This window comes from Danio rerio, chromosome 10, assembly GCF_052040795.2.
Source record: "Danio rerio strain M-AB ecotype USA chromosome 10, GRCz13ab, whole genome shotgun sequence".
NCBI classification, from domain to species: Eukaryota; Metazoa; Chordata; class Actinopteri; order Cypriniformes; family Danionidae; genus Danio; species Danio rerio.
In genome coordinates this window covers 40,712,584-40,728,268 of record NC_141030.1, presented here as the reverse complement: position 1 = coordinate 40,728,268, position 15,685 = coordinate 40,712,584, and the positions used below count along the sequence as shown (strand labels likewise).

Below are 15,685 nucleotides of genomic sequence, written 5' to 3'. Positions count from 1 at the left end.
TTGCTTTTATGATATCTATCATATGTTTTATTCATCTTCCACATTATAATGGCTTATTATTTTGATTATCTCCACAAGTATTAACATATTCAATTATTTGCTGGTTGGTTTATTTCTGTGTATTTTAACTGAAGCAGAGCATCATGAGTCACAAATGAATTCAACACATGAACCCTCTGTCTGTGTGTCCCATAGGAGAACATTGAAATCACTCTGGATGACCTGGAGCCCAGTCCTTCTCGCTCAGTGGCTGTGATCGATCAGTCCTCCAGTCAAACCCTGGTGAGACACTCGTCCACAACCACTCAACACATGATGCTTGTTTGTCTGTCTGACTATTTTAGTGAATGTTCTTGTGTATACTTACTGTGTGTTATCCAATCATTATACTTGCTGAGTTGAAATTACATTAGCTTTTTTGGGGGGGTCGCATATCAATCCATCTATTCAGTCAATCCGTCCCTCCAGGATTTTGTGAATTGTGTCATGAATTTGATGACAGCATCGATAATATTTTGTGCTGAACTCAACTACAAATGTAAAAACGTACAGAATGTTAAAATGTAAATACATGTTATTAAATAATCATGATGCTGTCATAAAAGTCTTTGACATTTACTTCAGTTTTTCATATTCAATTATTCAATTAAGATATTCCAAAAATATTCATTTTTCAAATATTCATTACAGTAATAATGGCCTCATGATGATCAAATTTGTGACAGATTTATGAGTAGTTATGTTGTTTTGATTATTATTATTGTCAAGACAAAGACAGTTTATGATGGATTTGTTTATGTCAAGTTATTATTTGACATTTACTTTGACAAATTACATTTTTCAAATACAATTAACATCTAAAAATATTCATGATTAAAAAAATGATAAAATAATAATAATAATAATAATAATAATAATAATAATAATAATGGCCTTATGACAATCATGTTAAGGACAGATTTATGACAAGATATGCTGTCCTGAAAATTGTAATTGTCAAGAGAAAGACAGGTTATAATGTATTTGTTTATGTCAAGATATTATTTGACTTTTACTTTGACAAATTAAAATTTTCAAATTCAATATTACAAAACATTCATGATTAAAAGAATAATAATAATAATAATAATAATGATAATAATAATAATAATAATAATAACAATAATAATAATAATAATAATGGCCTCATGACAATCATGTTTATGACAGATTTATGACAAGTTATGCTGACTTGGTAATTGTAGTTGTCAGGACAAAGACAGGTTATGATGTATTTGTTTATGTCAAGTTATCAATATTTGATATTTAATTTTACAAATTCAAAATAAATTTTTCAAATGCAATCACAATATTCAAATAATATTCATGATATTATTATTATTATTAATAACAATAAATAATAATAATAATAATAATAATAATAATAGCCTCATGACAATCATGTTTATGACTGATTTATGCCAAGATAAGCTGTCCTGATAATTGTAATTGTAATCATGGCTTTAGCTTAAAAATTATGGTTTTAATTATAATTTATTCTACTTATTTCGTTCCGTTTTTTTTTTTTTTTTTTTTTTATAACATAAGTGTTTAAAGTTTTAGGTAAAGACATCAAACTATGCCCACACATCCAAGCTAACCCACGGATAGGCTATTCGAATAACCGCTAAAAAAACATAGTGAAATCAGCATAACCTGAGTAATCATGCTTCACCTATTGCCTTTTACCCAACTAATCATCTATCAGTGTTAGGAAAAAGTTAAATGTTACTATCTATTGTCATTTAAAATAATAGTAGCTAAATGTGTTAGTTACATTTCAAGACATTAGTGTAGCTTGAACAATAGCTAAAAAAAAATAAATTAAAGGTACAAATAAAGATTTATGTTAGGCTATCATAAGTGTTTTTTTTGTCATTATATTGTCTGGCTGAGATTTGTAAAAATGCAGCAAATCCACTTACTCACGCACTTTATTAATATTTCATTTATAAGACTGTTATACCCCCAAAAGAGTTATTAAAACTATTATGTTTAGAAATGTGTTGAAAAAAATTCTCCCCATTAAACAGAAATTGAGGAAAAAAGTAAACAGGAGAGCTAATAATTCAGGGGGGCTAATAATTCTGACTTCAACTGTATGTGGATGAGAAAGTTCCTTGCCACTGTAGAGTAATCTTGTCCCTTCAGTCAAAGTGACACACTGTGGTCTGATTAAACAATGTTTATAGGTATATGAGATCTGATGGAAAAGTGTGTGTTGAAAAGTGAACACTGTTATTTTTCGACTGGACATTCATGTCTGTGCTTTAGGTACGTACTCTGTCTCGTACTGATGAAGCCAGAGGTCTGTTCTGGCTGATGGAGGAGGAGGTTTTACAGCCTGGAGGGTCTGAGGAAACACTCCTGCAGCGACTCTTTAGTTACTATGGCCCTGCCGAGGGGGAAAGTACAGGTCACAAACACAGTCAATCACAAAAAATAGTACTCCTAAAAGTTTACATTCTGCCTGGGACCAGTTTGTGCATTCTGTTGTCTTTCTGCAGGTCACACAGTGGTGCTTAAAAGCGAAAACACAAACCACTTTGTGCTCGGACACAGTCATGGGACAGACTGGGTGGAATATGACACATATGGTTGGCTGAATCTAGCCAGGCTAAACCCCACCCCCCAGAACGCAGCCAATCTGCTGCTGAACTCACAGAAGTAAGACTGATCACATCACTTTAGGTGTCAAATATGTGCATAAGATACAACATTTTTGGGGTTTGGGTTTGAGTTTATGTCAGATTTTGTTGCAGATTCGAAATCACATTGGACTCATTCAGAAGAGTCATTCATAAATCTGACGCATTTAGTCATTGAATCATTCATCTATTAGAAAATGTTTGTTGTTTTTCTCAGTATCATCAGCTGTAGACACGGTATCATATTTCTTCTCTTTGTTCTAACAGGAAAAGCATCAGCGGGATGTTTGTGGGTCGCTCAAGCAGTGCTGCGGTTCTGACCGGATCTATTGCTGGACTGGAGGGCGTTTCTCAGCTCGCCATGCGTCGGGCCACCAGCATGAGGAAGACTTTCACCACAGGCATGGCGGCGGTCAAAAAGAAGTCTCTTTGCCTTCAGATTAAACTCCAAGTGGTGGGTTTTCAAGAGTCCCAGGCTGAATACTCTAACAACTTCTGGGTTCTCATACTGTTGGGTCAAATTTGAACAAATTAAACATTAACTTTTTAACCCAACACTCCAATAGCTGGCTTTTTCCATTTTTGACCAACATTGGGTTACAATAACCAAGCAAAACTGCCCATCTTTTCCTAGTAAACTACAGATTTTCGGCTCAAATTACTAACAGTCTAAAGATTGACGACACCAACTGGAGTGTATGTGTCTGATGATTAAGCCAAACACTGTAAGCTGCTCATCTAAGGTTGACATTTGTAATATTTATATTATTTGCTAATTAAAAACCATCTCATGTGGATTATTATCATTTTAAAACAGCGTCTCATTTTGGAGGCTGCAACTGTCTTCTGGAGGTCACGTTTTCGACCTTTATGACTGAAAATACACTGTTTTCAGGGGGGCCAAAATATAATTGGTTAAAGGTCCTATGAAATAAAAAAAAATGAGGTTTTAGTTTCAGTCTGTTAGTTTTAAGAATATTTATTAGCTAGTGTGCTCCAAATATGGAGAATATGAAAATATAAAACTGAAATAAACATCCAGAGCTTGCAGTTTGTCACGCTTAAGTGGATCAACGATTTTTTCACGTCACCTCATACTTCAGTTTCTCATCAAATCTTGTCCAATCAAGTCTCTGACATGCCCCGCCCCCTTCAAGACACTTCTCATTCGATATGCTTGAGTTCAACCACTCTTACTGGCAGAGCTGTGGTTAAAACAAAACCTTATTGGCTGTTTTTACAAAGAGGAAGAGCTAATAAATGTGCTACCCTTCATTTTTTGGTTGAGATTACATTAAACATTGAAAAAAAATATGCAAATTTCAAAAAGCACTTCATGGAAACTTTAAACTGGCAGTGGGCTGGTTATAGAAACCAAAGCAAAGACAGACATTCCGACACGGAAAGCACATTTTCAATGCAGAATAACTGACTTTAGCATTGCTTTTCAGATAAACAAGTATGTTCACTTAACATGTTTTTTCAATACCTGCAAACATATTGTGGTATTTTTATGTTTTAGAAGAGTTAAAAACTTAAATGCAGCACCTTTTAAGGTAATAAGTTTACTGTACTTGTTGACTTTAGTTAAAGTGACTAAACATGTTGTAACTTGGAACTGTTAAGCTGGCTTAACTTTAAAGGAAATGGGTTTAATAGCATTTTTAAGGAAATTTACAGTTTAAGATGAGAAACAACAAAAAGAAAAAGATGATGTTATCCAACTCATCTTATTTTTGACATGTTAACGACACAAGCATGGGCGAATATGTTTGATTACACTGATGTTTAAGACTTAACAGTTCCTCTTGATAGATTATATTGGTTTTGATGCAAATGAGCTGCTGTGTCTGGATTCTTTATTTTGCAGGTTGTCTAAATCACCAACAGAGTTTTATTTATCACACTCTTATGCTAATTTATAAATTTGGTCCTTTCAATCAGGATGCACTGTTGGACACCATCCGCAGATCCAAAGTTCACTTTGTCCACTGTCTGTTACCCCGAGCGGAGGTTCTGAGGGCCGCAGGGTCTCCAGATGAGAGCTGTGATCCTGGACTTATGCAGATCGATGTGGCTTTGCTCAGGGCTCAAATCCACGGCTTTAAACTGCTGGACAGCTTAAGGATTTACAGACAAGGTGAGAAAATATGAGAATATCCAATCAAACATGTAGACATTTGATATATTGAATATTCATTCAATATATCAAGATAATGAACATGCACAATATTGATATTGTAGGAAAATACAGTTCATAATTATTGGTTTACACTTTTAGAGTGCTTTTTAAGAATAGTTCATCATCGTCACAGCATTTGATCTATTTTCAAACACTAATACTTACAGTTAATCCTTCCTACGACACCTTTTCTATGACAAATTCTGTGACTATAGGCCTTTTGTTTGTTAACTCTGTACAGTAAGGCTCTATTTGTTACCATCAGTTAATATAACTAAAGTCTGATGTTAATTTCTTAGTCAATTCCTAATAATGCATTAAAATCAAAAGTTTGAATCGTTTTATTAAAATTCACTTAAAAAACTTCAATAGGGCTATTTCTCATTGTTGATTTTTATGCATTAACTATTTTTTACTAATGAGACTTTCTTGTAAAGTGTACTTTATCATTCTTTTGCAATTTATATCGTTTAAAACATTGAACACGTATACACAGTAAAACAATATGCAAAGTGTTTTTTGTTTTTATACCTGTAAAATTAATATTTTTGCTGCTTGGGTCAATACCGTGATAAAACCTTATGTCACCAACCTAATTTCACAAAGTACATGTTCTTGGTTTAACATCTACACTCACCGGCCACTTTATTAGCTATACCTGTCCCCATTTCTAGGGTTTACAGAGAATGGTCTGTAAAAGAAAAAATATTGAGCGGCAGTTCTGTGGGTGCAAATGCCTTATTAATGCTAGATGTCAGAGGAGAATGGTCAGACTGGTTTGAGCTAATAGAAAGGCAATAGTGACTCAAATAACCACTCGTTACAACTGAGGTATGCAGAAGAGCATCTTTAAACGCACAACACGTCCAACCTTGAGGCGGATGGGTACAGCAGCAGAAGACTACACCGGTTGCCACTCCTGTCATCTAAGAACAGGAAACTGAGGCTACAGTTCGCACAGGCTCAGCAAAATTGGACAATAGAAAATTGTAAAAACATTGTCTGATGAGTTTCGATTTCTGCTGCGACATTCAGATGGTAGGGTCAGAATTTGGCATCAACAACATGAAAGCATGGATCTATCCTGGCTTGTATCAACGCTTCAGGCTGATGGTGGTGTAATGGTGTGGAGGATATTTTCTTGGCACACTTTGGGCCCATTAGTACCAATTGAGCTTCTTGTCAATGCCACAGCCTACCTGAGTATTGTTGCTGACCATGTCCATCCCTTTATGTCCATCTCAGACTGGTTTCCTGAACATGACAGTGAGCCACTGTACTCTAATGGCCTCCACAGTCACCAGATCTCAATCCAATAGAGCACCTTTGGGATGTGGTGGAACGGAAGATTCGCATCAAGGATGTGCAGCCGACAAATCTACAGCAACTGTGTGATGCTATCATGTCAATATGGACCAAAATCTCTAAGAATATTTCTAGTAGTTGTTGAATCTATGCCACGAAGGATTGAAGCTGCGGTCACACTGGGCATTTCCTCCCATAGACTTCCATTCATACGCACGCGAATGCATCAGACCGGAACTGCGGGGTCATGCAATGCGTCAAGTTTCAAGTTTGCAAAGTTCAAGCTTGGTGAACTCTGACCTGCGAAATCGCATCACTTGACTGCGTGAGAACAGTCGAGGATCAAAACATGTCATCTCTGGGCAGAAATTCCACACAACAGAATATCGCATTCTCAAACTGTAGTGTGACCGTAGCTTAAGGCAGTTCTGAAGGCAAAAGGGAGTCCAACCTGGTATTAGTAAGGTGTCCCTAATAAAGTGGCCAATGAGTGTATATTGATCCTGGAACAACATTCCAATCAGAATTAGGGATTTATTTTCAGTTTATGTTAAGATTAGCCTTACGGTTAGGTTTATGCACTTCACATGATTGTTATCCATCTAATGTTCCCCTCTGATTTTGGGAATAATATACAGTTATGGCTGGGTTTAGGGGTAGGGAAAAGGTATGGATTACATTTTTGAACAAAAATGATGTTATAGGATCAACATAGATGTTAATCTAGGATCGCATCGTGCTTGGCAAAATCATGACGTGCTACCGTATACCATGACAAAAGCTTTTGCAATTTATTGCACTAGAAGCCTTACATACATCAAGTCCGCTTTATTAATTCCAGCTAAAAATCTGAATGTTTTGCACAGGTTATCCCGACCACATGGTGTTCTCCGAGTTCAGAAGACGCTTTGACGTTCTGGCTCCTCACTTGACCAAGAAACTCGGCCGAAACTACATCGTGAAAGATGAAAAACGAGTGAGTAGATACAGTATTTAAGAGAATAATGAGCATTGGAATAATAGAACAAAAGCTGGCGAAATGAAGTTTTGGGCTCTTGTGTGTGTTTTTGTCTGAGTCTGAGGCAGAAATGAACTCTGGGTAATCAGGGTTATTGTGAGGGCTTAATCAAGAAACCCCAGCTGGGCCTCCAACTTGAATCAATACTCGGACGAGACAGGAAAAATGTAGTAATTGCTCTGGGCTTTAGCGCTTTACTAAATGCCCAAATGTACTGTAATTATTAGCTGGAAAAAAAACGGCTCCATCCAGGGGCCTCCTAATCGGGTTTTGGCCCTGTGATTAGCCGAGGGGAACGGAGAGTTTTACTACACAAAAACCTTTGCTCTGTGGCCCTGAGCGTGTAAATGGCAGACAGGATTCAGGATTAACCCTGTGCCAAATGCAAGGAAAAAATTGGCTTTGCTGGAGCTTCATTAGGAAATTTAGCATAATGCATCATTCGATTTAAATATTAATGTCATTTGCATAAATTATATGCAGGTTAACTATTAAGGTATTGTAAAAACGTCACAAAATGTACATTATAAAGTCATGTGGTATATAAAACTGTAATTATGAGAAAGCCAAATCACAATTGTTGCCTATTTGAAATATATAATCATAATTAAAAGAAATTAAGTCACAATTATGAGATTAAGGCTCAATCGTAAGAGATAGATGCAGTTATGAGAAATATATTCAAAATAAATCAGATTTATTCATATTATGATATAAAGTCATATTTTCTGATAAGTAAACTGATTTTATTATCATAATATGAATATATCGGATTTTTTTAGATTACATTTCTCATAATTTTGACTATATAATATATAGATATAAATAAAGATTTTTATGATGTTTTAATAAATTCATTTTATAATAAAAATCTGTGGGATATAGTCGTAATTATGAAAAATATATTCAAAATAAATCAAATATATGCATATTATGATATAAAGTCATATTTTCTGATAAGTCATACTGTGCATTATACAGTTAAGTCATATTATGAGATAAATATTAGATAAAAAGTAAGTCATATTGTAATAGATAATAAAATACAAGTCTGTTTACATCTATATATTATATCGTCACAATTATGAGAGAAAAAAAAACAGGAAATCTTCATACTATGATATAAAATCATATTTTCTGATGAGTAAAGTCTGGTATAAAACACTGTGAATAAGAGAAAATGAAGTCACACTTGTGAGATAGCCATAATGGCAGAAATAAAAACATAAAGAAAAGAAAAAAGTCACACTTATAAGATCATGTAGTCACATTGTGTAGTAGTGTAATGGAAAAGTTCAGTAACATCACTTTTCAGTAACATCACTTTTATGGCAAACAATAATACTTTTTCCTGGTCTTTAAAGTGAAATATCGCAAAATAAACAAAGGAGGCTGAGAAAAATGTTCATTTTCAATGGACATTTCAGACGGCACTTAGAGGTTTTTGCATCTGAACTTTTCAATTATTATTAGCAATCCTAAGCAATGTTTTTTTCTGATTGTCTACAGAACAAATCATCATTATACAATGACTTGCCTAATTAACCTAGTTAAGCCTTTAAATGTCACCTTAAGCTGAATAGGAGTGTGTTGAAAAATATCTAGTAAAATATTCTGTACATCATGACAAAGATAAGTTATTATAAAGTTATTAGAAATGAGTTATTAAAGCTATTATGTCTAGTAATGTGTTGAAAAATCTTCTCTCCGTTAAACAGAAATTGGGGAAAATGTACAGGAGGGCTAACAGTTCAGGAACGCTAATAATTCTGACTTCAACTGTTTATATAAAATACAGTAGAGGTCAGAATTATTAGCCCCCCTGAATTATTAGCGCCCCTGTTTATTTTGTTTATTTTCCCCATTTTCTGTTTTGTTCTGGGAGATTGTTTCAGCACATTTCTAAGCATAATAGTTTAAATTACTCATTTCTAATAACTGATTTATTTTATCTTTTCCATGATGACAGTAAATAATATTTTACTAGATATTTTTCAAGACACTTCTATACAGCTTAAAGTGACATTTAAAGGCTTAACTAGGTTAATAAGGTGAACTAGGCAGGTTAGGGTAATTAGTCAAGTTATTGTATAACGATGGTTTGTTCTGTAGATTATCGAAAAAAATTTGCTTAAAAGGGCTAATAATTTTGTCCCAAAAATGTTTTTTAAAAAATTAATAACTGCTTTTATTCTAGCTGAAATAAAACAAATAAGACTTTCTCCAGAATAAAAAAATATTATCAGACATACTGTGAAAATTTCATTGCTCTGTTTAAAATAGTTGGGGAAATATTTAAAAAAGAAAATAAAAATCAAAAGGGGGCTAATAATTCTAACTTCCACTGTACATATAACATATCCGTATTTTATTATTATAATTTTTTTTGCTATAACCTGCGGTAAAAAGACACCCGTCCTCCTTTTGTGACACAGCAGTGAAGGTTAGTGTTGTTTCGAGTCCCAGAAAAAAAGGAACGACGCAAAACTGGAGATCTGGAGAGACACTAAGAGAAAGAGACAGAGGGAGGTGGAAACGCGTCTCGGAGGAGAAGCTGTTTTGTGAAGCCATTCAAACAATGGCCCTTTAGTAGTCAGGGGCCAGATCCCCCTTAACTGTAGTAATGTAGACGGGCCCTTTCAGACAGATCGAGTTCTCCAGACCTTTCTGCGTGAGAGAGAGGGACAGTGTCAGTGGTGATGGTGGTCTGGACAGTTTGGGGACTCTATGGCCAGTGTGTGTCCTGCAGGCCTGCACCAGGGTCAGCAGTGCTTTGTAATGTACACTGTGTGAACTGGACATGACAGTGAGTGTGTGAATGTGTGTGTGTCATTGCAGGCTGTAGAGGAGCTTTTGGAGTCGCTGGAACTGGAGAAGAGCAGTTATCACATGGGTTTGAGCAGGGTGAGTTTATACACACTTTTTTACGTTCGTTTTGTGATTTTAGAAGCATCCGATGATGCAGGTGAGTCAAAATTTTTGTGTTCACTGCAGAAAAAGTGGCTTTTCTTACTTAAGAGTTATGGTATTGTTTTTATTCCAAATGTCTAAATGATATTTAATCTTAAATCAAGTAGCATTTGAGCCAGGTAAGAACTAGACCTGGAGACCTGGGGTCAGTTCTTTGTATGTGCATTACTCAATTAGCTGGATTTGGCTATTGATGATTTGACACGATCCAGGATAGTTTCATTCTTCAAAACTCATCTGAGGGTTGTTGTCATAGCAACAGGTCTGGTAGCTTAAGCCTGCTTGGGAGCAGCAGCTTATTTCATGTAAACAGGATTAGATCGGGTCATTTCAAGCAAAGGTGGTACTGAAAGTATATACCAAATGCTGATAATTTCTTACAATAGTAAATATAGGACCAGACAGAATCTGCGGACATTTTTTGCTATTTCTGTGCAGAATTTTTTTAAAAATCTGCAGATTTATGTGGAATGATTTTAGGAGTATCGTAACTAAAAACTAAATATATGAAATAAAAATAAAACCTTTTAAACTTTTTTTTTTATGTTAACAATACAAATCCAATTAAACCACTCATTTAGTAAACAAAGCAAGTCTCCCATATAGTATATCTACTAAACAACTGAAAATATTCCTTTACAAACTGTATTCTAAATAAATCATATAAACATTTTCATATTAGTCAATAATATTACTGAAATTAATTTCGAAATTGAATAAATATAATTTTAAACACGACTCGATGGGCTGAAAATTTTGGGAAATCTGCAGATTCTTTGTGGGCCTATAGGTTAAATAGCTTATTTATAGCCTAAAAATAGCTTTAATCAAAAATAGCTTAATTCATTTTTAATACGCCACAAACAAAAACCACAGGTCTAATGATCTGAACAACATCTTGATTATGTTTCGAAGTTTTGTTTGAAATTGCGATGTGCATGTGAACTGGCAAAAGAGATTTCACAACAACAAATGAAAAAACTATTTGATTGTGGTGCTAAATTTCAGTTTTTGTCCTGGTAGCAAAGTTCAGAAAACATATTTCTAAAGGTGCCACTGACATGAAATTTCCTCGAATGTCGGTAACAACCAAAGAAATCCATATATGCTAAGAAAACAAATTTAAAATTAAAATCAAATTTGCAAATGACGTTATGTGTAATAATTAAATGATGCAGCTGAAATCTCAGTAGTTCTTGAGTAATCCTCTGCCCTTCCTCAATATAAATTAATATTAGCTGCTTCAGTCCAACTTCTACATTAGAAGGATAAAGATGAAACCAGGCTGGACATTTCAGCACGACAGTGATGCAAAACACAGCCAAGGAAATTCTAAAATTCTTTCAGAGAAAGAAAATAAAGCTGTAGAATACCAATTACTTGACTTGAACCCAACAGAAAACACAAATTAAAGATCAGATTTGATAGACGAGACCCACAGAACCATCAAGATTTTTCTAGTTCTGGTACTTTTGCCGTTACCCGGATATGCACTACAGGCTCATTATTGCTGTCCTTATCAGGTAAAAGAAAAGTAGAACAAATGTTTTTATTTTATTTTATTTTTTTTTTTAGAAAAAGTCTAAATTAACTTAGTAAAATAATATTGTTTCAATCCAAAAACAAGATTATTTTACTAAACCTATGTGCTTTTTGCACAGCATAGTTTTTGTTAGCCACCGATAAACTTTAGGTGAATGGTAAATTTGACTCTTTTCAATTTCACAAGGTTCCTTTGACATCATCAATAATGTAATTTAATTATAATATAATCAGTTAAATAGACTTTAGTTGTTCGAGTGTAAAATGAGATGAAAGAGTCATTTAAATGAAAGCACCGCCAGCGACCTCTCAAACTCTATTGAAAATACAGGGGTAAAATAAATCTCCAGATTTTAAAGACAGGGTGCAGAACAATGTCATTTAATGTGTTGCTTCTTGTCTAGTCTGAGACTTTATATCATATCTCAATCAGATCACTGGTTTTTGAAGAAACTAGATCTTAAATGCTGGGATTTTACAATGGAATGAAAGTTTGCTTGAGCTGGCTGACTGAAAATTAAAAGTCGCTCTTCATATTTATTATTTTGCTAGTTTAAAGGAAAAAACTTGCCTACTAGAAAATGCTTCTTGATGTAAGTCTTCATTTTTAAATACGTATTTGGACTAGGAACTAGACAAAAAACTGAAACATGCTGTGATGACGTTGTGAAGCATTGCAGACATGGCATTGGTTGCCACACACTACACGTAAGGAAACAATCTTGCGTCCCAATGCCTATTTGTCGTTTACGAATCCCCATGAAACCCTACGCCAAACAAATCGTGCCGAAATTTGGGAAAAAACAACATGTAATCTGAGCTTAAGAAAAGCATTTTTGCAGTGTTTCTCAGTCTGTCCATCCAAGAAACTCTCATCTCGGCATGAGTTGCATTGTCTGTTTTTGTTTTTCCTGGTGTCCTAATCAGTGTGAACAGACGCTGGCGCTCAACAGTTTAATCCCATCAGCTGGAAAATCACGGTGAGCCAAAAGGACCCCTGGATAAAAAAATAAATAAAAATAAACAGTGTCGCGTGTAAACAAGCCCGGTCTGGCACGCTCCCAGAAGAACAGAGGTTTATTGGAGCGTATTATAAGTTGGAATGGTTTGTAATTATTTTGTGGCAGCTGCAATTGGCGTCAACGTTTGCGGAGGCTGAACTGCGGCACAGAAATGGATTATAATGTCAGGAGCCCTTCATAAAGGATTCCAACTACTTTCCTTCAACCTGCAGTTACTACTTTATTTTTTCTTGTTGAAAAATCAGTCCTGTAAGTCCATCAAATCGCACATAGAAGGTAAATCGCAACATAATGAACTAGAAGATGTCCAAAAAATCTACACGCATTGACCCGGAGACTGTTTAGATGCTTGTCACTGATGAGAAGATGACGGATGTTTACTTTATGTTGACCGAAATGGTCTTACACAACCAGCAGGCACAAGATGTCAATACGACATCAGATTGATGTTATACCCCGAAATTGTAGGGATGTTGCATTTTGTTTGGAGATGAAAATTGGGTTGACATCAAAACCCAATGTTAGGCCTTTGTCAATGTCCAACGTCCAACCTAAAAACAACCAAAAATCAACGTCTAATGATGCTGCAGCTTCACGTTGTGTAGACGTTACCACTATGACCTCTATTGAAAGTTGGATTTTGGTTGCCATAACTGATGAATAAATGTCAGTGTTTGATGTCAATATGACATTGGTTTAAGATGTCGGCTCGACATTGGATTTTGGTCACTTTCTCTCTCACAACCCGAAATCATTTGACATCGTTATTGGACATCCAAATAACGTTGTCCTTAGGCGCTGACTAGACTTGAATTTTGGTCACCTGACATTACAACCTAAATCTAACCTAATATCAACGTCTTATGACGTTGTGTGCCTGCTGGGCAATAACTAAATGCACTACAGAATGTTACGTTTACACTTATTCAAAAATTACATGTAAAAGCATCAGCTTTTTACACCATGATGATAGTAAATGTGTTACAATCAACTGATTTCATGACTATATCCGTTCAATCAAGCAGATTTACTGTACCTGTATGATCTCTGTATGATTTTTGGATTCTGTTTGGACTAGAATCATTGTTCTGTAAAAAAATATAAACAAAATAATAACTAAATTACTCATTAAAGAGGACCTATAATGCAAAAATCACTTTTATAATGGGTTTAAACACAATTGTAATGTAGACGTGTGTGAAAATAGCCAGTCTCTAATATTAAAAATAAATTAATTCTATATTTTATAATAATACTTGATAAAAAGTCTGGAGAAACACTTTGATTGACATTCTGCCTGTGACATCAGAAGGGGAAAGTCCCACCCATCAGTGACAATCTCTCCCTCATTAGCATAAGCAGCCCTGAGTTAGAAGCAGCCTTCCTCCATTAGTGCTGCACATAATGTCAGTGACCAAGAGGCATTATAAATGTGGAGTTTTAGGGTGCACAAATGAACTTTTATTTCCAATGAAAATTATTTGTGTGGGATTTTGAGCGAGAAATTCAGATACACAGTCTAGTGGCGTCAGAGACTTATTTAATATCTTGTAAAAAGAAGAATAATAGGTTCCCCTTTAATAAGTCAATGTGATTAAAAAAATGCTTAGTTGTATTTTACCGTGTTGATAATGTTATTTACCATTTTATTTTATTTGAATATTTAATATAAACATTTTGTGTGGGTTTTATTTTTAGTACATTAGATTATTTTGGTGTGCTTTGATTCTACTTTGATATTTGAAGAGCATCTTAATATGCACCCTTAATAAGCTCTCTCTTCTGTGTGTGTGTGTGTGTGTGTGTGTGTGTGTGTGTGTGTGTGTGTGTGTGTGTGTGTGTGTCTGTGTGTGTGTCTGTGTGTGTTTGTGTGTGTGTTCGTATTTGTTAGGTGTTCTTCAGGGCTGGAACAGTGGCTAAACTAGAGGCACAGAGGGATGAACACACTAGACAGAACATCACACTGTTTCAGGCCGCCTGCAGGGGCTTTCTGTCTCGACAGGCCTTCAAAAAGAGAAAGGTAAAAGTCGGTTTTACTTTTGCTGAAATTGCATTGTCCATCAATCAGAATCGCTTTATTTCTCTTAAATTGCAGTTGTAAAACTTTGGTAACTAAGTTATAGTTATAGTGGCCTTAACTACTATGTACTTGATTTTATGGAATGTCCACATGCTTCCTAACTGATTTTACTTTTTGTATATGTTGTGTATGAGCTCGCAGTGAGCATGAGCGCATGGGTCATGGTTTCATAGTGTTGTATTTACCAAATTTATCTCTAACCACACTAAAAATAATGAAATAATTATTTCTTAGGCAAAGCAGTGGCGCAGTAGGTAGTGCTGTCACCTCAGAGCAAGAAGGTCGCAGGGTCGCTGGTTTGAGCCCCAGCTCAGTTGGCATTTCTGTGTGGAGTTTGCATGTTCTCCCTGTGTTCGCTCTGGTTTCCCCCTCATTCCAAAGACATGCGGTACAGGTGAATTGGGTAGGCTAAATTGTCCATAGTGTATGAGTGTGTGTGTGAATGTGTGTGTAGATGTTTCCCAGTGATGGATTGCGGCTGGAAGGGCATCCGCTGCGTAAAAACTTGCTGGATAAGTTGGCGGTTCATTCCGCTGTGGCAACCCCGTATTAAAAAAAGGACTAAGCCAACAATTAATGGATATATATATATATATATATATATATATATATATATATATATATATATATATATATATATATATATATATATATATATATATATAAAACAAATCTGAATATTGAATGAAGTCGGGTTAAAATTCTTCTGTTTATCATACTATATACATACTATATACTATAAAAACATTAGGTTTTTACAGACTAATAATTTGTCACAACATGACTGGAAAAAATTGCCAGAAAAAAAGTTGTGCAGGAGAAAAAAAAAATACCATAATAATAAACAACGACGCAAAATGAATAAAGTGCAGCAAAAGA

At 34.9% G+C, this 15,685-nt stretch overlaps 1 protein-coding gene across 19 annotated transcripts in view; it reads left to right on the top strand.

Moving 5' to 3' along the window:
* myo18aa (myosin XVIIIAa) overlaps positions 1-15,685 on the top strand; it is a 124,669-nt gene that overhangs the window by 60,761 nt on the left and 48,223 nt on the right. For all 19 annotated transcript variants that reach the window (XM_087271176.1, XM_087271168.1, XM_087271174.1 and 16 more), the window contains 8 exons: positions 196-282; positions 2,314-2,455; positions 2,547-2,706; positions 2,955-3,141; positions 4,632-4,827; positions 7,041-7,150; positions 10,031-10,096; positions 14,618-14,746. In XM_087271176.1, coding sequence (XP_087127302.1) covers positions 196-282; positions 2,314-2,455; positions 2,547-2,706; positions 2,955-3,141; positions 4,632-4,827; positions 7,041-7,150; positions 10,031-10,096; positions 14,618-14,746 — 1,077 coding nt within the window. The remainder of the gene's footprint in view (positions 1-195; positions 283-2,313; positions 2,456-2,546; positions 2,707-2,954; positions 3,142-4,631; positions 4,828-7,040; positions 7,151-10,030; positions 10,097-14,617; positions 14,747-15,685) is intronic.